Source organism: Hemicordylus capensis, chromosome 1, assembly GCF_027244095.1.
Source record: "Hemicordylus capensis ecotype Gifberg chromosome 1, rHemCap1.1.pri, whole genome shotgun sequence".
Classification (NCBI taxonomy): domain Eukaryota; kingdom Metazoa; phylum Chordata; class Lepidosauria; order Squamata; family Cordylidae; genus Hemicordylus; species Hemicordylus capensis.
Window position 1 is genome coordinate 176,127,846 of NC_069657.1, and position 27,202 is coordinate 176,155,047.

Consider the following 27,202-nt stretch of genomic DNA (forward strand, 5'->3'; position numbering starts at 1 on the left):
TCTTGGTCGCAGCTGCAGTGTTGCTGGTGCCTGTTGGCCAAACTGCAGCCCCCTATCCTCAGAGACTTCCCCACCTGAGCCTGAGCCCCACTCCTGCTCCTCTCCACAGGAGCAGCAGAAGCAGCAGCAGTTGACTGGGCCCTTCGCTGCAGCCACCACCATGGCCGCTCATTATCCCCAGGCTGCTGACAGGCCAAGACCTGTCCCTTGCCTGTTTGCCTCCCTCCACCAATGGTCTCGGTAGCCCCACACAGGAGCAGTAGTTGACTGGGCCCTTCCTTGCTGCCAGTAGGCACCACCATGGCTGCTCGTTTCTCTCAGGCCACTGACAGGCTTAGGCCTGTCCCTCACCCTACCTTCTTTCTCTCTTCCTCTCCACTCTTTTACTCTCTTTCTCTCTCCTCCACTCGTTCTTCCCCTCGGTCTTTCTTCCCCTCCCCCTTTCCTCTCTCTCTCTCTCTCCCTCTCTCCCTCCCTCCCTCTCTCTCCCTTCCTGAGTTAACAGATCTTGTTTGTTTTGTTTCCTCATCTAATTAACACAATGGCAGCCTCCTCCTGAAGGGGCTCTTTCCTCCCTCATGACCCCTCTTTTCTCAGACCCCTGCCCACTGTCCTTTTATATATATAGATTCCTCTCCTCTACAATCAATAACATTTTCCGACCAGTAACAGTTGCATTCCAACTGTCCTCAACCATCACAGGCTCCTCCTCCCTATCTGCATACGGAATCGCCACTGCCCAATCACCATGGTGCTTCTGCTCTCACAGGCTCCTCCTCCCTCTCACAAGAGCTACCACACATGGGAGAAAATTTTTTATATATATATATATATATATATATATATATATATATATATATATACCTTCCTTGCCTTGCTTATCATGTAGACAGGTACTGTAGTTGCTGTTGCTGTTATTATGAATATGTAGTTAGTGACTTACACACAGTGCAGTCAGCCATTCGCCTAATAAGGATGCATGGGATTCACCACTCCATCTGTGCTTCTAGCAAAAGTGGAAGAAGTTCTTTGTGAATAACACTGTGAATCTTTTCTCACAATCAGTGAGAAAAGCTTCAGGGCTAACTGAAGGGAAGGAGGGTTTACCTTCCCTTCCCCACAGACAATCAGTGTCCTATCCCTGGGTGGGCGGATTGCCCGCCCAGAGGAGCGGCGACTCTCCTGCGGGCCACCCACACCTTGCCACGACTTGCCCGGCAGCTCCAGGGGTTGGGTGCAGGGAAGTGCCACCCCACAGTGCCCCACCCCCTGGAGCCCCAGCAATGCACTGCGCGAGTATGCGGTGCATTACTGGCAGCCCCCTCCCCCTGAGTGTGTCCATATGCAAGCAGTCATAGTAGACACTCAATCGCAAAGCCCGTTTTGGGGGCGTGACCATGCCCAAAATCTCGGTTAGGTGGCGGGCTACTTAAGAGGGCCTGCTGCTGCTGCCGAGAGCCACATGGCTCCTGGAGGTTCTCACATACAGCAGAAACCAGGCTGGGCTCCCTTACCCTTAACCTCCCTTAGGTTTCTGCTGCGCATGTGTATAGCCTCTTTATGTCACTGCAGCTCCAACCTGACTCCCAGCATTCCCAATGGGAGTTGGCCACAGCAGCAGTGATACACAGCATCATTCACATGGAACTTTCCCCATCTTTGCTAGAAGCATGGCCTGAGTAGTGAGTCCCAGGCAGCCAGTGGGCTCGCATCCCTCTTGAGTGCACGTCTCACTGTGCTGTGTGTAATCCACTGCTTTTCGACCCAGAGTTTACATAACAAAAGGTTTATATAACAAAAGGAATGAGAAAATGGTCCTCTGTCCCAAATGGGTTCACAATTCAAAGAGAAAGTCAAGGGACTGCCTGCAACAAATACTGGGAAAATGCTATGCTGGGTTGAATTGGGAGATTTGCACACAAACCCCTAGCAAAATAAAAGAGAGTCAGAGTGCCTCTTTGACCAATTAGCAGGGCTAAGTAGGGCTCCTAATGGAGTTTTTACTGAAATCAAAGAAATCTCCATACATTAACTGTATATTAACTTTAATCTGATTAAATCTCCATTATTTTTCATAGGCGTAAAAAGAATGACTTAGGTCCTAACCTTTGGTGAAGCAGCACTTCATAGCTGAAAGTTCCTTGCATGAACAGAAGGAGATTGCACTCACAGAAGGACTCCTTCCGTGAATGAAAGGACCTCTTATATAAGTTCAACTCTCCTTCCATTCTCAGAAGGATATTCTTATGGCAAAACATTGTTCTGCCAAAGAGTACTACGATCCATCCCAAGAATTCAGAAGAAAACACATACTTTGTATTATAGTATTTTTTAAAAAAACATTTTATATCCCACTCTTCCTCCAAGGAGCCCAGAACATACTTAAGTTTCTCCTCACAACAACCCTGTGAAGTAGGTTAGGCTGAGAGAGAAGTGACTGGCCCAGAGTCATCCAGCTAGTATTATGGCTGAATGGGGGTTTGAACCCGGGTCTCCCTGGTCCTAGAGTGGCACTCTAACCACTACACCACGCTGGTCATAGCATGTATGTGCTATACTACATAGCAACTGCTACTGCCATCTTATTGGGCTCAGAGAAAAAGAGGAGGTGGGGTGTGCAAGCAAGCAAAGGAGCAAATGGCAGCAGTTGCAGGTGCTCCTCCTCCTCATCGTTGTCCTGTTGGGTTGAAGAGAAAGAAGCAGCAAATGGAAAGGGAGTGGAAGGGACAGGAGAAGGAGCCAGTGGCAGCAACATCCAATAGCAACTTCAGGACTTAGGTAATCAGGTATCCTTCCCAGGGGGTGGGCCTCAGTAGATGACTCATGACATCGGGCCTTTCCATCCCACTCTGATGGGTTTGACATTCCAAAGCCTGGAGAGTGATGATGCTATAGATAACCATCAAGCTGCATTTATTAAATCTGTCCTGTAATTAAGACCACACAAGTTGCTAGCCCTCAAATTTTTGTACTCACTTGTGGACAATTATTGAAAAATTAGATGAAATTTCCTTGGGGTGCAGAGTTTCTTCCCAATTTGATTTTGGTGAGGGGGGGCCATGATGGGGTGGGATAAACAAGGGAAATGACACTCCAATGAATTTCAAAGGGGCTTACTGTTGTTAGTGACAGCAGAAGAGCTTATTCTTTAACCTTTTAATGTTGCACCTCTGTGGGCTGCAGTGGCTTCAGCAGCAATTGAATCTCCGATAATGTTTCCAGCAGCCAGTTCCTGCTGGCAACCATTTTCCGCCCTCTGGAATGCACCAAGAAATGATGCTACAACTTAACATAGAGTCATTGCATCGTTAACAATGAGATTACACCTATGTTAGAGGGATGTTGCAATCTCCTACCACATTCGGCCCAAACAGGTTTTTTGTTGTTGTTGATTCTGTGTGCGTGTGTGTGATTTTCTTCAAACTATTTAAAATTAGTTCTATTGAACTTTACTTTTGAAATCTTATTGTCATATTTCCTCTAGACTGGGCTTATCTTGCAGCACCAGTCAGTGTTATCAGTATGATAGAAACTGCTGACCACTTCCTGTGGAATCTCCTATCGCTGATCACTTCTCTTAAAAAACAATTCACACAGAAATGAATGCATGAATTGGGTTTTGTGCAGTTCCGTCATCAGAACTGTGCTTTGCAAAAATCCAGAAAGTGGCTCCCTCTTTTGTTGCTGAGACCACTGCCTTCTTGAAGAAGGTGTCTCCAATGACCATCATGCTTTTGCAAAGCCTGATACTACTTTAAGCCTACTGAGGATGTAGTACTTTTTGTATATTGTTTGTGTAGCTCATTTATCCACCATTTCTGTGTGTCAGGAAGGTTTAGCAGTACAGATGCACTATGTGCAATGTTATAACCTATTCTTTATCATTTTCTGCATTAGCCCTGGATGACCAGGAATTCTAGCAGTAAATGAAAAGTCTGATTGCTTAAAATTGAAATGAATGCATTTCCAAAATGTCTGTCTAGAACATGTCTATCTAGAGAGCCAGCGTGGTATAGTGGTTAGAGTGCTGGACTAGGACCAGGGAGACCTGAGTTCAAATCCCCATTCAGCCATGAAACTAGCTAGGTGACTATGGGCCAGTCACTTCTCTCTCAGCCTAACCTACTTCACAGGGTTGTTGTGAAAGAGAAACTCAAGTATGTAGTACACCGCTCTGGGCTCATTGGAGGAAGAGCGGGATATAAATGTAATAATAATAATAATAATAATAATAATAATAATAATAATACCAGGTCCTTGGGAAGGACTCGATGTCTGGATAAAACAAACCAGTCAATAACACCTGTCTGACTGTGTAAACAAGAAATAATAATAATAATAATAGTAATAGTAGTAGTAGAAGAAGAAGAAAAAGAAATAGAAAAAATAACAAAATACAAAGATCTACAAATTGAAATTGAAAGGCTGTGGCAGAAGAAGACCAAAATAATCCCAGTGGTATTTGGTGCCCTAGGTGCAGTTCCAAAAGCCCTTGAAGAGCACCTCAACACCATAAGGGCCACAGAAATCACCATCAACCAATTACATAAAGCAACTTTTCTGGGAACAGCCTATATTCTGCAATGATATCTATAATAACAGCAACAACACTGATAATAAAATCCAGCTATCCCAGGTCCTTGAGAAGGACTCAGTATCTGTATAAAACAACCAGTCAATAACACCTGTCTAACTGTGTAAACAATAATAATAATAATAAAATATCCCACCATTGGGATGCGCGCACGGCACTTCCAGTCACTTGTGGTCAGTGAAACAACGGAGTGGCAAGGAGGTACACTGCTGCCCCGCTGGACTATTTATACACAGAGTGCCAGAGGGGGAAGCACAGCGAGGGGGGGTTGCACCCTCCCCCATCCTTAAAGTCACCCCCGCCCCACCATCGGCTCAAAGGGAGCCAGTTCCGTGCACATCCCTAGTCCATATACAGATACTGGAAGGCAGGTATACAGCATAAGGTCTAAAGCTTGGGTTCTATGCTAGCCATTCCTGATCTCCATGTGCCAATCCTTCTCCAAATACTGAATGAAATTTAAGGCTGAGCTTAAATGGGGGGTTCTGTTTAGTAAGTGACAAAAAAGGGTGTTTTTGCAACTTTTTGACAGTTATTCTAGCAGTAGCAAAAATGTTTGCATCACCTGGAGCGTTTCCACACAGGGCTGTTACCACGACTCCTTCAGAAAAGAGAGTGTGCATTCACACACCAGCCAAACTTCCCCCTAAGCCCATTCAAGATCTTTGGAAGCACCACACACACACAAATTGGGCTTTGTCTTCCGAATTCTAGCTCATCTCGATGTATTTCCTGGTTTTTAAAATCCTGGTTTTAAGCAAGTTTTCTTGAAAACACTGGGGCAAATAGAGAGAGGCGCTGATGTAGAGTCATTAAAATAAGAGAGTCATTAACATGAGGAAGAGGAAACTGGCTTCCTGGATCCTTGCCAGTCAGGTTTTAGGCCGCAACACAGCACTGAAATGGCATTGGTCGCCCTAATGGATGACATGTATCATAACCTTGATGTGGGAAGCGCACCTCTCTAGCTTCTTCTTGATCTCTCCTCAGCCTTCGATACCATCGACCATGCTATTGTTCTGGAGCACTTAAGTGGGCTGGGGCATTGGGGGTTCTTCAGAGGTTCCGGTCCTGTCTTACCGGGCAGTTCCAGTCGGTGTCAACTGGGGGTGAGTGTTCTGTGTCCTGGTCCCTTTCTTGTAGGATTCCACAGGGCTCGGTCCTTGCTCCCATTCTCTTTAACATCTACAACCCGAGAGCAGAGGGGAGGGGCTGCTTCCCTCATGCCGCAAGTGTAATTCAAAGTGGCTTCGGTCATCATATACCCTGAGAGCTGGAAGCTATATGTGGGAAAGCTCCACCAGTGCTAGGCAGAGAACAAAGCACTACCACTTGAAAGAGCAGCTCTGCATTTTCCCAGGATCTGCTTCCCTTATTGCTGCAGCAACACTGCTTTTAGAGAACCAAACCCAAACATTCAGACTCTACTTTTGCCCAATTTGGGGAGCCTTTTGGATGTAGATTCAAAAGAAGAGAGAGGCAGAGTGGTATAGTGGTTAGAGTGTTGGACTAGGACTGGGGAGACCTGAGTTCAAATCTCCATTCAGCCATGACACTCACTGGGTGACTCAGGGCCAGTCACATATCTCTCAGTCTAGCCTACCTCACAGGGTTGTTGTGAGGGTAAACATACCCATGTATACCACTCTGGGCTCCGTGGAGGAAGAGTGGGATATAAATGTAAAATAATAATAGATTGAAATGTTCCTGAAAATATCCTCTCCCTTTTCATGTCATTTCTGCTTTTCCAATTGTCCAGAGAGTTTACAGTCAGTAGAAGGTTCAAATGCCGAGCATCTCCTTTTTTGTTGTGTTGTGCTCTACACTACAGCTTCATTATTTGTGCCCAATTATTTGCAGAATGATTTTCTTGTAATACATTTATCTATGGAGGGTGGCTGACATGTCCTACAACATAATGTGGGCAGTGCTGGCTCGAACATCCACAGCAGCACTGAAGTGCAAGAGGGCTGCCAGGTGCAGTTTATCCTTGCACAATTGTAGGTCATGCACTGCTTGCATGATAGGAATGGGCAAGCCGGCTCGCATCAAGCTGGGCTTGACATTGAGCCGGCCCAGTTTGGGCAGTCCAAATTCGAACCAGACTGGCCCCAGTTCAAAGAACTTGCTTGCAGGCTGGCTTGGGGGCTATACTTATAAAGGGGAATCCGGCTAGGATTCCCCTCTAAAAGTACAGGGGATTCTCTAGCCTAAAAAGGTGGGGCGGCAAAAGGGGAATTCTTTACCTTGAAAATGAAGGTGTCAGGGACGGCGGAGGTGGCGGACACATCGGAGGCAGCCAGGGCTCCCCCAGCTTGCCTCTCAGTGTTTGCAGAGGCCTGAACTGGGGTGCAGTCAGCCCAGACTATCATTTGGGAGGCCAGCAGGGGAGTTGGAGGAGCCCCTGCCTCTGGTGTGACCGCAACCATTACCGCCACTGTCCCCAGCACCTTCATTTTCAAGGTAAAGGATTCCCTTTTGTTGCCCCCATCTTCTTAGGCTAGGGAATCCCCTGTACTTGTAAAGGGGAATCCTAGCCAGATTCCCCTTTACAAGTATAAATCCGAACCTGCCTGCGAGCTGGACAGCCGAACTGGACTGAACCCGGTTCAGCTGAGCCCAGACCGGGCTGGGCTAGGTCGAATCAAGTTCAGATTTGAGCCAAACTGGCAAAACCAGTTCTGTGCTCATCCCTATTGAATTATTCCCAATTCAGGTAGCACACTCGTCTTGCACAGCACCATTGCCATGTGTGTTAGAGCCCTGCAGCGGCATCAGTGGATCTTCAGCATCTGCGTCACCCTGCGGGACATGTCAGATGTTACCCATAAACATTTTTTTACTGTGATACTGTGTGGTTTGTTTTGTCCAATTCTGAGACTTCCCTCCTTTGGCTGCTGTGAAAAAGCAACAGCCAAATTGTATTCCTGTCAGCTAGGGCCTTTTCACATGTGCTGTGAGAATAATGTGAAAAGGCCCTTACTGATGAGAATACAGTTTCATAGAATCTCACACAAGTTTGCTATTGTAGCTATGTTCCAGATGAGGAAAACCTTGGTCCCAGGAGATTCAACAACTGACTCAAACTCAGTGAATTTGTGGTAACATAAACAAGAGACCATGTGCTGCAAAGTACATAATACATCAGAAAAGAGAGTAGGGTCTAACACCACAAAGGAAGGATGGGGTATTGGTTAAAGTGGGGCAAGAATTGGGAAGGGGGTAGATAATGTGACATACTTTGTGAAGAGTTCCCAAGCTGAGACTTTTAATCTCTGCCTATATGATTTCTTCTTCAAAATACAATACAAGAATAATCTGACTGTATTAAGTGATGTTTTACTTTTTAAATGCTTTATATTTATTATCTCCCTTAAAATTTATATCTCTTAATACCTGTATGTTTTCTGATGCTGATCATAATTATCATCATAATAAAAGGACCATGCAAAAAAAGGCAGGATCTAGATTCCCTTATCCTCAGCACTCTCCCCTCTTCTTTAAGTGGAAAGCACTGAACCCAGATGCCCAACTGTGGCAGAGAGTCTTCCAGCAACAGCATCTGGCTTCTTGGCAGTCACTTTCAGGCAAGTTGTCTAGGGAGCTTTGCAGTTGCCTCTTGGTTTATCACGTGGATCAGTTACTGTGGCCTATCTGGCTGCTTTACCCAGGCAGAAGCCAATTCCTTTTGATTCACCTTTGATTTTCAGAAACTTGTTCAGTCAATTTTTTTTAATGTTTTGAAGCCACTTGTGTTTTGCTGTAGGGCAGCACTCACTTGCATATCCAAGCATTTTTTGTCTCTTTCTGCCAGACACAAAATCACCAGCCTTCCTGTGTCCCTATCGGTGCTGTTAGTTCTTTTAATAACATCTTCAATCAGTTTCACTGCCCCTTGTTAAACAGTAGAGAAATTTGATCACAAAAAGGTGGAGGAAATAAAACCTCACAAATATTCAAGTTATTTAGCACAATTCTCTCTCCTTTTCATGCAAGACATGAAAATATGGCAGAACAGAGGTAGATTTTGTTTTTCTCTATGAAAATTTGGCTTGATACTCCCATTTTCAAATGGTGCAGAGTATGCAATGACTGAAATCAGAGTCACAAAACAGTATATCTTATGCTAGTTTTGTTGCATAGCAAAATATCTCTCACTTCTGGAAACTATATTTAACAAAGGAGATTTATTTTTACCTATTAGGAAAAAAAATATCCCAGCCAACAACCCACATGTAAGAAGAATGCAACAGTAGCTCACGCAAAAGGAAGCAATGACAATGTGATGACAAGTTCAGCAGCGATACGCAGAATGCTGAGGATAAATCAAAAATTAAAGCAATTGTATGACAGCTAGGGACACTTAGCAAGTGAAGTCTGCAAAATTTCCATGATTATTATATTTTGGAGGGAAGAAAGATGCAGATTATACATGTGATTTTCATTTCCTCATGTCTGTTTCAGCAGATTCAGACCAGCATAGATATTAAACGTGTTCTCAGTGAAATGGGGGCGGGGGCGGGGCATGGGGTTCTATAAAGGGGCCAAACACAAAATTATACAGACTGTAAGAAAGCAAAACAAAATCAGACATGGCGCTCTGCATGTAGGGTTCATTCACACATGATACTAAGAATGCCTTTGAGCCCCTTTAATGCCAGCTGTATTACAAGTGTAAATGTTGGTGTGCAACAGAAAGGTATGGATCATTTCTAAATTGAAAATACATTCTGCATCCAGTCATGTTGGTGTTACATTCTAAAAGTTGGAAATTCAAAATACTGTTTTTACTATAACATGTAAAAATGTCCTTCAAATTTCACTCAGAACAACACTGATCAGGGAATTAACAGAAAATTGCCACATGATGCTGTGGGTGAAAGGAAAGATAAATAAAAAATAAAGCTTTTACTAAACGTACTCACCAATGGAATTTTGTTTTGTGCTAAATATCTTTTGAATTGTCATTATTGTAGGCTTGCAGCCTAGAAAGCCACTCACAAGTAGGGGGGGCCTATTTGAGCCAAATATATGCTCTCTATAGCAGATTCTTGAAGTCAGTACATATGTAGGCCATTGATCCAGGCTGCTCTAGCCCCACATAATTTGAGCACTGCATCTAATTCTCATGCTCTAATTCCTGGATTTGGGTTTTTTGCAACGGCTGTGAGACATTTGTATTTTGAACTCAAGATCAAAACCTAATATAAGAAGTGGGTCAAGATAGTTGCTATAAGAATACAGATGACAAAACACATCCCCCACCCGACGTGCTTTCTAGTTTCTACATTTTGGCCACTTTATACTTTAAAGCCAAAGATGTGGTTTACAATATATAAGTCATGTCAATACCAGGTCATGGGTCCCAGTAATACTGGCACTAGGTCCCAAATGATGCCTTTGCCATGGGTTCCAAGACCAGCCTCACAAGCCACACAAGGTCTGAGGCCCACCTTAAGGTTAGAATGGAATGACAACATTCATTCTTCTGCTTCACCCCAACCTTCCCCCCAAAACAAAGCAGCACAGCAGTTAACTTTGTGCCCATGTTGGTTTGGATTTACATGAAATCACATTTGTGACAAGCCTTTTTCTACATGTAGAATCAACATAGGGAATAAAGCTACGCCTGCTGCTCTCTTCCATAACCTCAATGCATTGGTCCTAAGGGCAGAAGAAAGAGTCAACACATATATAAATTGTATGTGCATAGACTCTGCAAGATACACAGCTTCCAGTCTCATTCAAATTGCTGGTCACCTCAGTACTGAGAAATCATTTCAGCTCCACTGCCAGAATAGGATTTGCCATCCATGGTTTGGGGCCAGCAATTGCTCCCTGACATACAAAGACAGCAAGCAGGATGTATGCTGAGGGAGGGGCCCTCTGCACAAGTACACAGCATCTTGTGTACTTTTCAATCCTCAGAATGCCAGAATATGTACTTTGGGAACTAGCATTTTCAGTATCTTCTGCTGTATCAACCACCATAGTTGTCTTTTTGTGATTCATGTAAGATTAGTAATTCTCAGACAGGGTATGGGCCACTTTCCTATGAAGAGCTGCAAACCTTCACATTAAACTGACTGACTCCTAGAAAAGCTGAGAGCAGATCTGCAACCTAGAATGCACCCTACTTGAAATGGGAACAAAATGCTGGCCACAAAATACAAAGAGCGAAAGAGAAACCTAAATCACAGCACAACGACCTCCCTTAAGGCTTCTGCCAAAGGGACGGTGTTTTTAGGCAGCTTTTCTGAAATAGCTTCTTTATATCTATGCCATGTACAGATTTATGACTGTGTCTGAAAAAGGGAGGGGGTAAATTTTGATAATACGTTAAGTGACCTTGGGCTTTGGTCATAGGAAAGACTCCAGTATTGTGGGCACCACACCCACACCTACTGATGTGGTCCCAGTTTTTTTTCTTTAGAGGCACCTAATTAAGAAAACCTTGACTCATTTACATGGATACGTTTGATCTAAATTACACTCCAAACCACACCAAATTAGGAGCATCTGGGAACGTGAAATGTTTGTTCCCTTAGACTGGTAGAATGGGGCCGGCTCTGGACTGCACATGTTCAAGTGACAAAAAATATTTCAGATGGAGCATACTTCAGAGACCCACTTTTCCACTAATAATTTGCAGTGAACTAAACTAGTCTATATCTGTCTCTTTCTCTCTCCCCCCACAATCATTACAGGCTGTCTAAAAGTTTCACTTTTCTGCTTAATTTTTTTTTAAGCGCAGGGAGAGTGCATGTGTGTGTGTGTGTGAGAGAGAGAGAGAGAGGCCACCTACTTTGTTGATACTGATGTGGCCACTGCCAGAGAAGCATATCCAGCCATTGTCAAGAGTTGTCACTGACATAACAGGGCTAATTCCAAGAAGATATTTTCCCAGAACTGAGCAGGAATCTGTTCTCCAATTTAGTGATCTTTTTCTTGAAAACAACATGTGTGTTTTGTATTCTCTGATGTACTGCTTTTCATGTGTATACCACCACAGACTGTGGAAGAAGAAAAAAGTTGCCTTGGAATCGACTCAGTATCTCTTTGGAATACCTTCAGGAATCATAATCACAAGCTATCATTATTTGGACTTTCCCAAAGATTGCATTTCACTCAGGTTCTGTATGAAGCCTTACCTGGTACCTGCTCTGATTGTGGCTGATATACTGCGCAACTTTACACATGTGGTGGAATGTAATGTTTGTGCAGTTGTGCAAGGGCGCTGTTGCATACGTGCAAAAATAACACAAACTGAGTTGTGTGACAGTACAACCATTAAAGATAATTGCTGGGCTGTTGCACAACTCTGTGATATTTTTGCATTTGTGCAATAGTAATCTGCTGCAACAGCACAGACATCACATTCCACCGTGTGCATAGCATTGCAAGTATGCCAGGCAGTGGAGCAGCTTTGAATAGCACATAAATTCATCAAGAAGGAAAGCAACAATCTACTAGGGAGTAACTGCAGCTTATTCCTATCATAACAAATGGCACCTACCCCATTAAAATGTAATCTGGCCCTGCATCTGTTCATTTTAAATTTGTATGCTCTTATGTTTGTTTCAGCCAGCATTTCAGTGGAAACAAACCAAAATGCCAACACCACAAAACATATCAGAAAGTTTATATGTTCCAATGTTCCCAGGTTCCTAACATATCAGAAAGTTTAGATCAGGCCTGCACAACACGACTTACAAGACTGATTCACAAAGGGATGTTCCGAAGTCAGTTGTCTATTCCAACAATTTTAATCTGGATTTTATCATGTAAGTGTTTGAAGGCATTAAACATATGGTCCTTACTCATCAGCAGGAAAAGGAGTTTTCACTCATTAGAGCAGATAGTGAGCAGTACCTTAAAATTAGTTTACTTGGGAACAAGAAGCCAATATGAGGTTAAACTACATTTGCAACCCCCTTTGATTTTGTGCCGTTCCCACCCAAACCCCTAGATTTGGCCCAATGTATTCTGAACTGGGATAAAGTTCCCAGAAGACAGCTTGAATTTCAGCCAGTTTCATCTTTTCGCCTCCTTCCTTTGCTCTGTGAACAGTTTGAATTACATAATTTCAGGACAGGCATGTCTCTGGGTTTTAGCTGTCAATTTTTTTTTTTAACCTTTGTATCATAACTGTGACCAGTATTCCCTACTGCAAGATCTCATTGCTCTCGTATATTATTAAAATGTTGTTCATGACTTTAAGAAGGGTGGAGGCTTTCTTTCTTTCTTTCTTTCTTTTAAAGGCTGCATTTGTTTGAAGAGATCTTAATACATTTGTCTGATCTACTGTTTTTTGCAGTAGCTCGAATATAATTTGAATATATTAATATTTTCAGCAAGAGTGCTCAGGGAGCCTAGTTAATAACTTATGCATGGACACATAGATATACTTCAGACAGAGGTAATGTTTTTAGCCCTCATGTTGGTAATACTTAGAAACATGGAATGAAAGAGCTTGTTCTTTTCCTGCCCTTTGTTGTGGCCATGCATTGTGGTGGTATGGAGCCAGTGTTCTTTCTTTTGCCTACACAGCCTGGATTCAATAAGCAGATCTATACGTATATTATGACAATGTGGTCAAGGAAACTAGATTTTTTTACTATACCTTTCTGTGCCTATATAGCATCATCATCATCATCATCATCATCATCATCATCATCATCTGGTGCTTATTTTTCTTGTAAACATTCAATATGTTAACATATTCATAATTTGATACAGGTTACGTTCATCATATAATTAAAGTTACAGTGTTAGATGAAAGATGTTACTTGAATGGAAAATATTTGTCCTTTCATACAAGACTCATCACAGCACTGTAGAAAAGCATAAATCTGACAATTACTCACTAACCCATGCTTGGGCGTGTGTTAGATCATTTCTGCTTCTCTCCTTGGGTAAAAGCCCATCTAATTCTCTTCCCACCCACCCACAAAACTTGTATCCATCCCAGATGCTGGGCAATTTTGGTTTTTTTTTTTTTTTTTTTGCTGTTCCACCCATTCAGCAGCATCACAGGCTGATCTTGCTTTTCCAACCTCATTCTTCTTCTCACCATTTTCTTACTTGAGTCCTACCTACCCAGAGAAAGAGGGAAGGCTTTAAGGGCAGCTATCCACAGCATAGCCACAGAAAACTAGAAACAGACTTTTCAGGAGTGTATCTTCCATCAGAGTATCATTTTCTTTGTTTCCTCTTTATCACTCTCTATTGTCTCAACTCTTTCTGATACTAAGGGCAGCTTGACATGTTTCTGCAGACAAGGAGATGACTTCCCTAGAGTCACTCACATACGTACATAAATAAGAACGTGTCGCCTTTCTATAGATAAGCACTAGTTCCCAACATTTTATTCCTTGTACCCTTGAATATAACCAAGAAACAAAATGTTGAAACTCTGGAGACTGCGGAGAAGCAATCATATTGCCCTTTTGCTTTTCCACAACCTTATATGCTAATTAACTTTATGGAAACAGCCAGGGAGGATCAGTCACTCCCATTCATAACCCAGTAATTCATTCCTTTTATTCTTCATGTGGAAGTGTGGGAAACAAATCCTTCTACCCTATACACACAAACACACATTGGCCTGATTCAGAGGTACTAGGATACTGGAGGTCCTTTCACCTCTAGTTTCCCAAGCCGCACATCCAAATTGATGAAACCGTAATTAGGGGCGAGAAGGGACCTGTGGTTTCCCTTCCCAAACTCCACTCTGAACCTTCGGTCACAATGGAGGTTCGCTGCCCTTACCTCCTGTTCTGTGGCACCAGTGTTACATCCAAACACTGGCACCACAGTTTTGGCTCCATGAAACTGGAGTTGAGGGAGGAAGTTCCCACCTCACTCCAGCCTAATTGGCTGTGTGGGTTGTCCTTCTTTCAAGAAGGAAGCCCACACAGCCAGCTCCCCTGCCTCTCTCCAGTCTCGCTGACTGCAGAGAGGCAGCTCTCCTGAATGTCCAAAAGTGGGTGGGAGAGCAGGGGAAGGGGGGCATGGAACTGCGGGTCCATTGGACCTGTGATTCCACATTACGTCTGGAGGCCACCTATCTCTCGCTCCCCCCCTTCCTTCCCTCTCCATCTCTTATAAAGCTGACTCAGATATAGAGACAATGTGGACAAAGCATTCTCTCCCTTCCTCCCAAAGGCAACTGCAGGATTGTAGGAGGCAGGGTCAAACTAATATGTGGCTTAGATGAGACACAAATTTGCGGAGGAGGTTGCCTTCTTTCTCTCCCTTATTCCACTCTCAGCCCCTTATTTGGGGAGGGTTTTTAAGCTTACCTCTTCAACCTTGGGCCTGAGTTTGGAGGGGAAGATTTCTATCATTGCCTCTCCTCAAATACACTGATACCTAAGAGAACTAGATGTTCCTTCCATCTATGACCCGAGGGAGCTGCTTCCTCTTGGCACTGTTCCACATGGTGGTGGTATGTGTGTGTATGAATACTGGAACCACATGACTGGTGCCAGTTGCTTGGATCGTTCACATCTAATCAGCAACTTCCTACCTTTCTGGGTGCTGATCAGGTGGGAAAGATGCATGTGGTTGGAGGACCCACATGGCGGTAGTATGAGATAGTATTCCCATTCCATCCTGCACAGCTACTGCAGCTGTCATAGTTTCCCCCCCCTATCTTGTCTCTAGTACTCTGTTTATCCTGATAAGAGAGAAACTATATTGAGGAAGGGGAAAGAAGAGGAGGGGTGGAGGAAGAGAAAGTCAACAAGGGCAGGAATAGGAAATAAGGGTAAGAAATAGGGCAGGGCAGATATTGGGATGTGTGGTGGGTAATAAGAGGCTGGAGTGGGGGACCAAGGAGTGAAGGGGAACTGGGGAAAGGGAGGGAAAAACAATGGAGGGGATAGGATGTACACAGTGAGCAGCAAACAGAAACAAGTGTGTAGCAAGTTATGAGTGTGGGGTAGAAGTTTGAGGCAAGGAATGGGGAACACCAAAGAGCCAGGGAGGCTGGAACCATCCCTTCACTTCAAATCATCACCACCCCAGTCCATGGAATAACTGACACAATGATGATGGTGGAGGTATTGGGATGCAAAATGATATGTTATTACTCCAGACCTGCCTGCAGATTATACTGTAGCTATAATTTCAATTTCATCTTGATTATGTAGATTTTTAACTTACTGCTTTAGAGGTTATATTTTGAAAGTTTACTGTTGTGTTTTAGGAACATAGGTAGTTACTTTATACCAAGTCATTGGTCAATGTAACTCACTGAGGCTGTTCTTACAACCAACAGGGCTAAGGAGAACCTACCTGCCTTCTCCCACATGATCCGGGGCCCAAACAGGGCTCTACCACTCACATGCCCAGACATACAGGAGGTGGAGGGAAGGCCGCCAAGCAGTCAGATAGACCACAATGCACCATGTGAGCAGCAACTGGGAAACCTGGCTGCTGCCACGGTGCTCTTTCCCGGAGCCTCTGGGGAGCACATGGCTGCCATCACCTCGGGAGCAGGTGCAAGCAGCTCAAGCAACTACACGACTGGGCAGTGAGGTAGGAGGCACGTACTCGTCTCCTACTTCCCTTTTAGCCCTGGTTCTGAAACAGGGCTACCTAGGGGAGGAGTAGTGAGATTGGGAGCGATCTTGGCACCTTTCACAACCAGCCCTACCTGGGCTACCATTGCCCTACCCGGATAGGGCTAGTCGTGAGAATATTGTATAGAATGTGGTCTTTGTTTTGCATGTTATAGATCTATGGATGAAAAGTTCTGTGTATCATCTGATGATAATAATTAGCGCACTGGTGTAGCAAAGCTACATGCACTACAAGGGGAGAGGCAATTTCTATCAATCTCCTCTTCTCTCTGAAGCCAACAGTGACTCCCAAAAAATACATCCCTGAGGGACATACAGCTCTCAGGGACATCTTTTCAGGGCTCACAGTAAGCTTCAGAGGAAAGGGGACATCAGCTAAAATCAGCCCTCCCCACAGTGCACACCCAGAGTACACAGCAGAACATTTTGTTTATGTCAGTCAATGTGTAAGATATAATACAGCAACAAGTTAGGTTTGTTTCTTGCTGGCCCCATTTCCCCCTTTATACATTCACCTTAAAAAATCTTTCCCAAAAGCCAACAAACTTAAATGAATTTTCTTATCTATCAGGTTTCTGTAGTCTTCCAGCTGCCTATTTCTAAACCGACATTTTCTGGAATAACTCTTTCTGTAGGAATGTGGTATGTAAATTTGTACTTTACCTTGCTCAAAACATATGTGTGCACAATCACATTTTTTCTTGTCATTGATTACCAGAGGCAGTAACAAGGATGAATGATATCTATCATGAAAAGTCCAGTTTCAATGTGTTTCCCCAATTTATTTACTGACCTTCAATCTAACAGCCACACTCCTGACCCTCTTGAATGGAGCCTAGGGGGAAATGGCACTGAGCACCAATTCCATATCCTGTTGTTCTGTGGTCTAAATTAAGTGCTAATTAATTACCCCTGGCATCTTTGCCATTGCCTGTCAAATTGGATTTAGGATATTCTTTCAGTGTTTAAACAAACAGCCGTCCATCTCCAGCTAAAATTTCAATTATTGATGTTTCTTTTTCTTACAAATCAGTTTTTAAAATGGAAACAAATGTTTCCATGTCCACTGCAGGTAGCACTGAAATTAAAGGAACAAGGATTGATATTGTCAATTTTGATTAATAGCCCTTCATTAATAAACATCCTGTTATTCATTTTCCACCTGCAGTTGCTGATGTTCCCTGGAATCAATTAGCTCATATAATTTGATTTATTTTACAAAGACATTTTTGGATGTGCTGTGCTGATGATAAAGCTTTCTATGTTTGCAGTTCTTGATTCAAAGTGAGATTGTTACCTAAGTGCTTTTTATTTTCTAGTGTTGCAAGGAAATGTGGCTTCAGGCAGTCTAGAATTAAAAGAATGAAAGTGAATTTGAAAACTTGGAGCTGAATTCATAGAGAAGTATCTGCTGCCTACCGGAACACATAGATCCCTGCTCTGTTTAGGCAGTGCTATTCACTAGGTTGGCTGTGACTACAGAAACAAAAACAAATATGCTTTGCACACTATGGATAAAGATTACAAACCAAGGTATAGGCATAGGCAAATTTTGCCCTGTATGACAAATTAAGCAGAGTTTGCATTAGATAGGTGGAGGGTGCACAGTTAGGTCAAGAAGAGAAGACTGTTGCTTAGATGTTGGGCCTCACCATCAACTTATTCAATCTAAGAGTGCACAGGACATGCTCAACTGTCATATGTGCTGTGCATTGCATGGGTACATTGGCAGTGGAACATTGGGCTATTGGTTTCCATGTCCTCTTTTTTATGTTCTTTGAACCCAGCAGACAATTTCTTTACTTGGTGATGAGATCTGGGCATGCATGGTCCACTAATGAGTTGGAAGCATCCCCTGTTCTTTCAGTTAATAAATTCAGTGTTTAAATGAAATGTTAATATAAGCATACTGCCAGACTGATAAAATAAAAGTACATCATGTTTTGGTTTATCAATCAAGGAAGAAACCTCAAATGATTTCGTTCTACTCAGCATTATTCTCCAACCCTATTTTATTTTATTTATATACTGCCCAATTTTAAAATATCTCTGTGTGGTTTACATAAAATTAAAACCAATTAAGACCACTAAAACTAACAGTTACAAGCAATTAAAACAGTATAAAATTATTTAACTAAAAGCCTGAAGAAACATGTTCTCTTCAAGAGCTCTCTTGAAGGTAGCCAGAGTTGGGGGAGCTCTTGTTCTAATAGGGAATGTGTTCCAAAGTCCTGGGGTAGCTATGGAGAAGTCCCAGCTCCAAGTCACCACCAAATGAGCCAGTGGTATCCACAACTGGACCTCTCCTGATGATCTCAATAGATGGCAGGGCTCATGATGAAGGAGACACGTTCTTAAATAAAGTTTAGAAATGTATCTTCAGTTTCACAATCCAGCAAGGGCAATATGTTCACAGGAATGGACTACTGTGTATAGATTGCCCTTCTGCATGCAGTCCTGTTCTTGCCAAAATAAAAAATAAAAAAGTATTATGTAGATTAAAGCCCTATGTCTAGTACCTAGCTATATGTAGGGTGGTCCTGATAATTAGTTTGGAATTGAAGGGAAACTATTTGAGACATTCTCTTGCTGCTGACAGTATTGATCATCCCTTCAGCAAAGGTGATGGATTTCTGCATCAGGGCTGAAGTGTAAAGGATTATAACACCCACTCTTAAATAAATATACTTGCCATAGAAATCAGAATCAAAGACCTTTTCTTCAGAATAAAAGTACTTAGGAGCAAGTGTGTCACCAAAGGTTACACTCCTTAAAGGTTTTCAAGGTCAAAATACAAACTTTGATGAGCAGTGATGCTCATCTTCAGCACAAATCCAAGCATTACAACCCCATGCCTTGACTAAGTTCGTCTCTGCATTTTAAAAGAATTCAACTCCTTTGGCATTCAGCCATCGGTGAGCCTCCAAACTCCCTCCATGGCATCATTTCACTGGGCAGCTAGTAAAAGTAGAGACTTAGCAGCTTGCAAAAGCAAGTGTTATTTTGAATAAACTATGATTAATATGAAATTGATTGCATAAAGAATGCTTAGAATGGTAGATGTATTTATAGCATGGTGAACAGGTTTTATCTCCATTTACATTTTAAGTGAGTTTTATTTTTAGCATAACTTCTGAAACTTTTCTATCTCTGCTTATATGTTCTTTGTCTGTATATCTGTATGTTTGGTTTTGCAACAGCCTGTGGCTCTAGTAATGTGTTAACCTGCTTACTTAATAGTATCATTTCATCGGGCAGTATATCTTATTACCAGGTTATTTTATATATTACAGTTAAGGTATGAATGTTGAGTTTATTCTGAAATAAAGAAAACAAAGTCTTGCTCCTGCAGAGACTCTGATCCATCGATGGCAAATTGAAGATTGACAGTAGATCAAATAATAAAAGCCGTCTGGTGAACATAGTTTCCCCCTGGGATATGTTTGAGTCTACAATTTAACTAGCCTGATTATAGATTTACTTTCAATAGAATTTTTATTTCAAGCTTAGATGAATGTCTTTTCCAAAAAGGTAACTGTGGCCAAACATCTAATATCTGCTTCTGTAAAATGTTCATGAATAAATTGTTGTAATAAAGAAAGAAAAAGAGAAAGAAAACATTCATCTTGAAATTGGTTTCCCAGGAAAGTCAAGATGTAAGTAATCCAACTGATGGCAAGGTCTGGAAGATTAATCGAGTACAACTGTGCCAAATAAGAGTCAACTCTGATATCCCCAACTGTAAATCTGAAAAATGTGGCTAAGTTATTCTATTATATGCATATAATGGGTAATTAATGCATATAATGGGTAATTGACTATTTTCTGGATTCTTTCTATGTTTGATGCTTGGCAACAGAGAAAGAAACTTCACCGCTGTTACTTGCTACAAGCAACCAATGAGCATTTCCCTCATAACTATCCTTATCCCCAGGTCCAAATCCACAAGTCACCTGCCCAAAGCAGTCACAAGGACCTGTCAGGGAGGGGACAAGTGTGAAAAGGGTTTCACTGAGCCCTGAGCAGACTCCTTTCATGGATGCTGCTACTCCTCAGGTATTTTTCAGTTAGTGGTAGACTCTGTAGGCAGTTGAAATATTTGTAACTTTGAAAGAAGCCATCAGAAAAGGTTGATAAAAGTATATTATATGAGAAGGCCTAGTTCTCTTATAAAAGGCATAGTGCTGCTAGGTAACCCTCCTAAAATTCAAACACTATCACCATTGGTTACCTCTACTAATGGCTAAGTCACATAATATTTCTGCCCTTGCTCTCTGCTGGTCCAGAATGCAAGTCAGAAGCATTGCTACATTTATTTACTCTTACCACTGAAACTATTTCTTTATTTGTTTATTTTTTTAAAAAAAAAAACTCCATCTCTCAATTGTAGTTTCCAGAGCAGGTTCTGTACATGTGTTAAACTTTGTGTGTATGCTAATTGTAATTGTAGAAAAGAAAATGAAAGGGGGAGATCACATTTGTGCACAAAACCCAAGAAAAGTGTAAATTTCTTAAATACTTTGAGCATGCCAAGGGGAGGCAAGGGCTGAAATGGTGAGCTTACAGAACCTTATGAGGTAAAAGTTGTAGTATACTAAATGCCACCAAGGAAGCACAGCTGGCATACTGAAGTTCTGGAATGGTCTCCTGGAACAGCTGAGGAATCCTTTGCTGGGATAAAGATGGAGCTGAATAAATTTGTAAATGGTTCCTTATTTATGCTAATTCTCCAGTTGTGTACTGTGCAATGTTAAACTTCACAATATAGATGAGAGAACAAATGGTTCTCTGTTCCTAGATGACACAGTGAGCTGTGTCTCCCACCTCCACCACAGAGTTCACCACATACCAGTCTCCCCCTACCAGTTCCCAAACCCCCACCTGATCTCCCCTACTGACCCCAACCTCCATCCAATTAGCCTTCTCATCCAATCTCCCCCACTGATTCCCCTGGTCTTCCACTTCCTCCCTCCCTCACACTGCAGAGTGGGTGCCAGTGACCCCACTCTAATCTCCAGTTTCCCTGGGCTCCTCTTACCTGGTAGTGGCAGAAGCCACTACTGCTTCTTCTACTTCTTCGGCTTCTTCTACTGCATCTCTGCCACAGGATGTGGTGATGGCCACTAGCTTTGATGTCATTAATAGGGGCTTATACATATTCATTGAGGACAGGTCTATCAATGGCTTCTAGTCTGATGGCTATAGGCGACCTCTAGCCTTAGAGGCAAGATGCCTGTAAATGCCAGTTGTAGGGGAACAACAGCAGGAGAGAGGTATGCCCTCACCTCTTGCTTGTGGGCTTCTCAGTCATCTGGTGTCATGCTTCACCTGACAGCAACTCCTCATGAATGTCTCACCATGTCATGCTGCAAGCTTTTTCTGCAGCTACAGGGTGTCCAATGGTTGTCTGAATAGTCAAAAGATGAGAGCCAAGCTTGCTTGTGATACGATACTGTGATATCACGAGAAGGTTCGCTGAGGGCTCTTCTGCTGAGCAGCAAGCAGACAATGTAGAGAGTGACCCCAATGAACTTACCAGAAGGCATCACAAGGCAGAGGCGTGAGAACTGCAGGTGTGCAGCCAGTGGATGGCAAGTAGCATCCAGTATGACCTTTTGATATCTTGGCTGCACCTGTGCTGGACAGTTAGTCACTCAGCAGCTATATACCCACAGAGGGCTCGGCTACGATCGATGCCTCCACCATGTCACACCCTTCAATAAGGTATTGGGATGTCTTGCTCCTCCTCCATGGCTACAATAGCAGTAGTTACAATCCTGCATTGAATCCTTCCCCAGCCACTGCTGGTGATATCGTAGAGGCATAGGCACTATGGAAACTAGCCACCATGTCTCATGCAGGGGGCGGAATCCTTGTGTGGATAATATAATTATTTTTTATGATATTCCAATATCTGTAGCCATGGAGTCTAAAACACTCTTCAGTGGATAGAGCAATCCTATTATTTAGCCTTGAAAAAGAGTGGTACCCACATATATTTTCTCTTTTTCAAGTTGTAAATTCTAGATCAGGTTTTCAAAAAAGTGTCTTTTGTTTTGTTTTCTGTATTTTTAAAAAAGGAATGTCACATAGTAGCCAGGGTGATAACATACACTGTGAATACATTGTTTTTGGACAGCTGAAAATGCAGTCACATTGCTAAATACTTTTCTATTAAAAAGGTGCTTGCTACACCCTCCAATATTAGATACTAAAGTAATTTATTAAAATTGCCATTCAGATTTCTTTTAAGGGGTAAAAGAATCAATGGGTGGAAATATAACTTTCTCTGTGATTGCTGCGTAGTCTAATAAAGCTATAAGACTTCTTCGTTGTCACCAGATCGTCCCTGCAGACAATCCCGGCAGGAGCCCTGGGTGGCCGGATTGGCCGCATTTTGGAAAAGTGACATAAGCAAGCAATACTAAAACAGGACACCATTTCCTCCTTCTTGGTAAAATTTCTAAACTGTGCCCAGATTAGAAGAGTGATGTTAATATTACCATTCTATACAAAATAATTGGTTAACCCTTTTCCTTTTTCTTTATAATAAATATGTTATATTTTAATAAACTAATAATTAAGCCTGTCTGATTAGTGCCATATGGAGTGTGCTTGGTGTAATGGACATCAAGGCTACAAGCATGAGACAGAACTCCAGTAATGCTTCCTATTTATACATGACCAAACAAAAACAAAACAAAAGACCAACTCAACAACCTTTAAAGAAGTGTTTGCGTTTCAGGGAATCTGGCAAACTAGACACTGGCAGGATTTCATCACTGAATGACCCCACCCATTACTATACTACAGAGACATTTCTCTAAGAAATGGAGCCAGTTATGCCTCTTGTCCTTAGCTATTTACTGCAGCTTCAGCACAATGTATTTTAAACAGAAAATGGGGTTGGGCACAAATATTCCTTTTTAAAGAAATCAAGAGTTTACATAGTTGCATGATCGTTCAGTAGAAACAATTCTGACAGAGAGGTCCTATCCTTTCTCATACTATTTAGCCATTCCTCCCACCCCCACATAAAGCAACAAAACATGAAAACAAACCCATTGTAATGTGGCCATAAAGGAAAAGGAAACCTCTGCTAACTGGCCTCTCTCTCTCTCTCTCTCTCTCTCTCTCTCTCTCATGTTATACAAAATTGCTAAAGATTACAGGCCAGGCCCTGCCTTAGTATACTGGAGAATCTCCAGTATTTATCCAGATTTTTTATAATGCTTTAGAAGTGTCCATTTGTGCTCTTTCCTTCCTTTTTGTGTTGATTATCTTACCAATAAGATGTCTCCAGAGAAACTGAAAAAATGTTCCTCATATACAGTATCATAGACACCAATATAAGGGTGTCTATGTGGTAAATTACTGCAATTGTTGCTTTTAAACACCTTTGATTATAACTGAATTGTCTTGTATTCTGGTACCATGTCGCTTGAATTGTGCTCATAGTCATTTATCAGTTATCCTTCACATCTTAAGTTATTGCTGTTTAGGGTCAGATCAAATGTTAATGCTCTCAACACGGAGGATGTGGCGGGCAGGGGTTAAAACACTGCAACCTTCCATCTGGACAACTATAGTCCACATGCCACTTATCAAATGGTTTGCTGTACAGGCATGCAGAGTCTCTATGCCAGCTGTTTCCAACAAGCCCACAGACAGGGAAGGGAGGTGGGAAAACAGTTGGCGGGAAGAGGGGGAGGGGCAATTCCATGACCATTGGTTGTACCACCTAGACAAGAGCCAGAATCTGAATACCATGCTCTCCACACAATTTGCATGCTGTTTAGCACTTGCTGGGTTAGCCAAATTACATGGAGAGTCTTCAGGCGAGCACTGCACATTTCTGGTGGCCTGGACTGCTGACAGGATCTTTTTAGCCCAGTATTCTAAGCAGCATGCAAATGCTGTGGGCACCCACATGGAGCACTGCCACACAAAAGCATTTTCACAGGTCTCCGCACAGAAGACATACGGTTTGAACTGGCAGAAACCTCAAAGTTTTGTGTGTTCATTTCATTGGCAGAGGAAATACTTTACTAACACTTGGAAATGCATCCATAGCTTCCATATTTGAAGCCTACTGTGCATCTTGAATGTGCAAATAGTGTAGTTGACAGCCTACATAAAGATCTCAGACACAAGGGGACAAGGCGGGTGACATTTAGTAGATAATACAATTTTTTCTGTGAAGGAAGGTGGGATTTCTGTTGTTCAAGGTAGGATCCCAATGTGAAGGAACAACAGTGTCACAGCCTGATTTATAAACACTGGAGGTTCTTGTGTGGAAATCATCTGTCTGGGGGGAAAGGCCGCCTTAGTCTATCTATGGCTGAGTTCAGATGAAATAGAAAACCTGAAGTCCCTTCACCTCCAGTTTCCGAAGCCGCATATCCAAACTTGGCAAACCAGAGAAAAGGGACCTGCAGTTCCCTCACCAAACCTCACTCGGTACCTTCAGTCAGAGTGGAGTTTTGCTACCCCTAACTCCGGTTTTGTGGTGCCAGTTCGAATGCTGGCACCGCAGTTTGGACCCAATGGGACTGGATTTGAGGGAGGAGCTTCCTCCGGCCCGATTGGTTGTGCGGGCTGTCCTTCTGTCAAGAAGGAAGTCCGCACAGCCAGCTTCACTGCTTCTGCAGTCTCTCTGACTAAGAGGCCCCTTTTCCCAATGTCTGAATGAAGGACAGGAGAGCAGTGGGAGGGGCTGAACCCAGCTGTGTCTGAACCCAGTGCTGTATTAGATGCCATGATAAACCACCAGGTTCTATAGTTACGCTGTATTTACGTCTCGTAGTTACGCTGTTGCAGTCAAGTGTGACAATCTTTTGTATGACTGAAATGATCCCATTTAATTTCTGTGAATTAAAAAAAGACATTCTAGTTGGAGAAAAAATAGTGACTGGATGAGCAAATGCTTATGCACACAGGCCAAAGAAAAAAGAATAGATGGATCTGAGTGGGTAACATTTTGTGCATGCTCTGAGAATTGCGTACAAATTCTGCACAGAGGGTTTGAAATGGACACGTTTTCTACTCTTCTGCAGGGGTGAAACTGGCAGATATGTGTGGAAGACGTGTAGAAGCAGAGATAAGTGGCTGCAAATCCCATATCAATTCCCCCCCCACAGTGGAATAGCTTCTTCTAACTCACTGTGGAGTTTGGAAGGCCAGGGAGGGAAATCTTGTCCATTTAATCCATGCCTTCTGGAACCTTTGTGAGAGGATAATGCACAATTAGCACTGAAAATGCAAATCATTGTGAGAGTAACCAGCAATGTTACACATGCATTTTTGCATGTAAAATGTCATACTTCATTAACAGGTTCTACTATTTTGGGCTTTAAAAAATCCCAACATTATTTATGTATTTGAATAGAGTCATCCTGCCTTTGTGAGCCCACTCTTCAGCTGCATTTATTCTTAACCAGTTACTTTCTTTTTGTCAACAGGATAGCAGCTAAGGAGAATAAGAATCTTATGTCACCTCAAAGCTTAGGAATTGTCTTTGGACCAACACTCCTTCGACCTGAAAAAGAGACAGGGTCCATGGCAGTCTACATGCTGTACCAGAACCAGATAGTTGAGCTAATGCTCAGTGAGTACACCAAGATCTTCGGCTCTGAGGAAGACTGACAGACAGTGACTGCTATTGAATATGTTCACATCTGTCTTGATAGCTAATATTTTTACATTTCTGTAAACATCTTTCTGAAATATTTCATTTTCCTTCTAGTGACAGATGCCTCATTTTGTGAAAACTTAATGATGATTTTGTCTTTAAATTTCCAAACATTGGAATAAAAATATATTGTCAACATTTGCTTATATGTATTCAGCATTAACCCTTTGTGTGAGTCAGTCTACCACCACAGTCCAGGGTTTTACTGTTTTCCATGCTTTTATTTTACAGTTGGGATTTGAGAAAATAGCCAAATCCAGATGAAATATCACTTAGAGACATATGCAATGATACTCCCAGACAAGCAGGGTTGGAGGTTAATGGATTTAAATTGGCTTTTAGAACAATTAAATTGGTACTGATGTATTCTATCGCTTAAATTTATTTTTAATGCATATACCTGCTGAAAATGATAAAAGTCGAGTGGTATTTTCTCCTTGTGGAAAGGAGAACTTGGACTTGTCCAATCATCCAATGATGCCACTTATTTAGCCCCCACAAACAAACTTTTAACCGCAGTTATTTCTTCCTGTAGTGTTGTAAATATTATGTTAAGAAAAAAAATGAAGACAACATTAATTCCAGAAAGTTATTGTCTTAAAAGCAATGCATCAGTTGCCCAACTGCTCATTTTAAATGCAACACCCATTCTGAATCTCCATCACTTTATACTATTCAACTCTTTCCCCAGCTATGTCATGTTTTGTATAATTTTTATTATGCTCCCAAAGATGCTTTATTGGTGAACTGCATTAAATTCATCGAGAAAGAACTTTTTTTTAAAAGCATTTTCATATGCCCTTAGGATTACTTGGCTAGACTTGAATCAATTTATACATTTGATGGTTAGTTTCAGTTGTCATGGATAAACAAAAGGGTAACTGTCTAGAATATATCAAATATTGTTTTATTCTGAAATGTACGTTTCCAGCTACACACTTCCCCTACCCTGTTTTGTAAAAGTATTCCGCAGATAAAATGTAGACTTATGTTTGACAGCTTTTTAATCAAGTTCAAAGAGAATAAATAAAACTAATCCAGTGTGGTAAAAGAGTCTGCCTGGTTATCGATTTGTTCATAACTGAAAAAATAAACCATGTAAATAAAATGTGTGAAAATACAGATCTAGAAGTAAATATTTAGAGCAATTAAAAAAAAACCCAAATATAGGATTAATGCATAAATCTGCTGTATGAGAGAGATATGTCTCAAGTATCAAATCTAATCATCAGGAATTACAATGTCATTGTTCAACACCATTTTACAACCTACTTCATTGCTAAGCGTTGAGGTTGTGCTTTAAAATGATCACTGAAGAAAATAAATGCA

The 27,202-nt window shown here is 42.1% G+C and overlaps 1 protein-coding gene across 8 annotated transcripts in view; it reads left to right on the forward strand.

Moving 5' to 3' along the window:
- Nucleotides 1–26,926, forward strand: part of ARHGAP15 (Rho GTPase activating protein 15) — a 609,462-nt gene extending 582,536 nt beyond the window's left edge. For all 8 annotated transcript variants that reach the window (XM_053285783.1, XM_053285788.1, XM_053285785.1 and 5 more), the window contains one exon: nt 25,644–26,926. In XM_053285783.1, the coding sequence (XP_053141758.1) occupies nt 25,644–25,827 (184 nt within the window). In that variant the 3' untranslated portion in view covers nt 25,828–26,926. The remainder of the gene's footprint in view (nt 1–25,643) is intronic.
- The last annotated feature ends 276 nt before the right edge of the window (nt 26,927–27,202 follow it).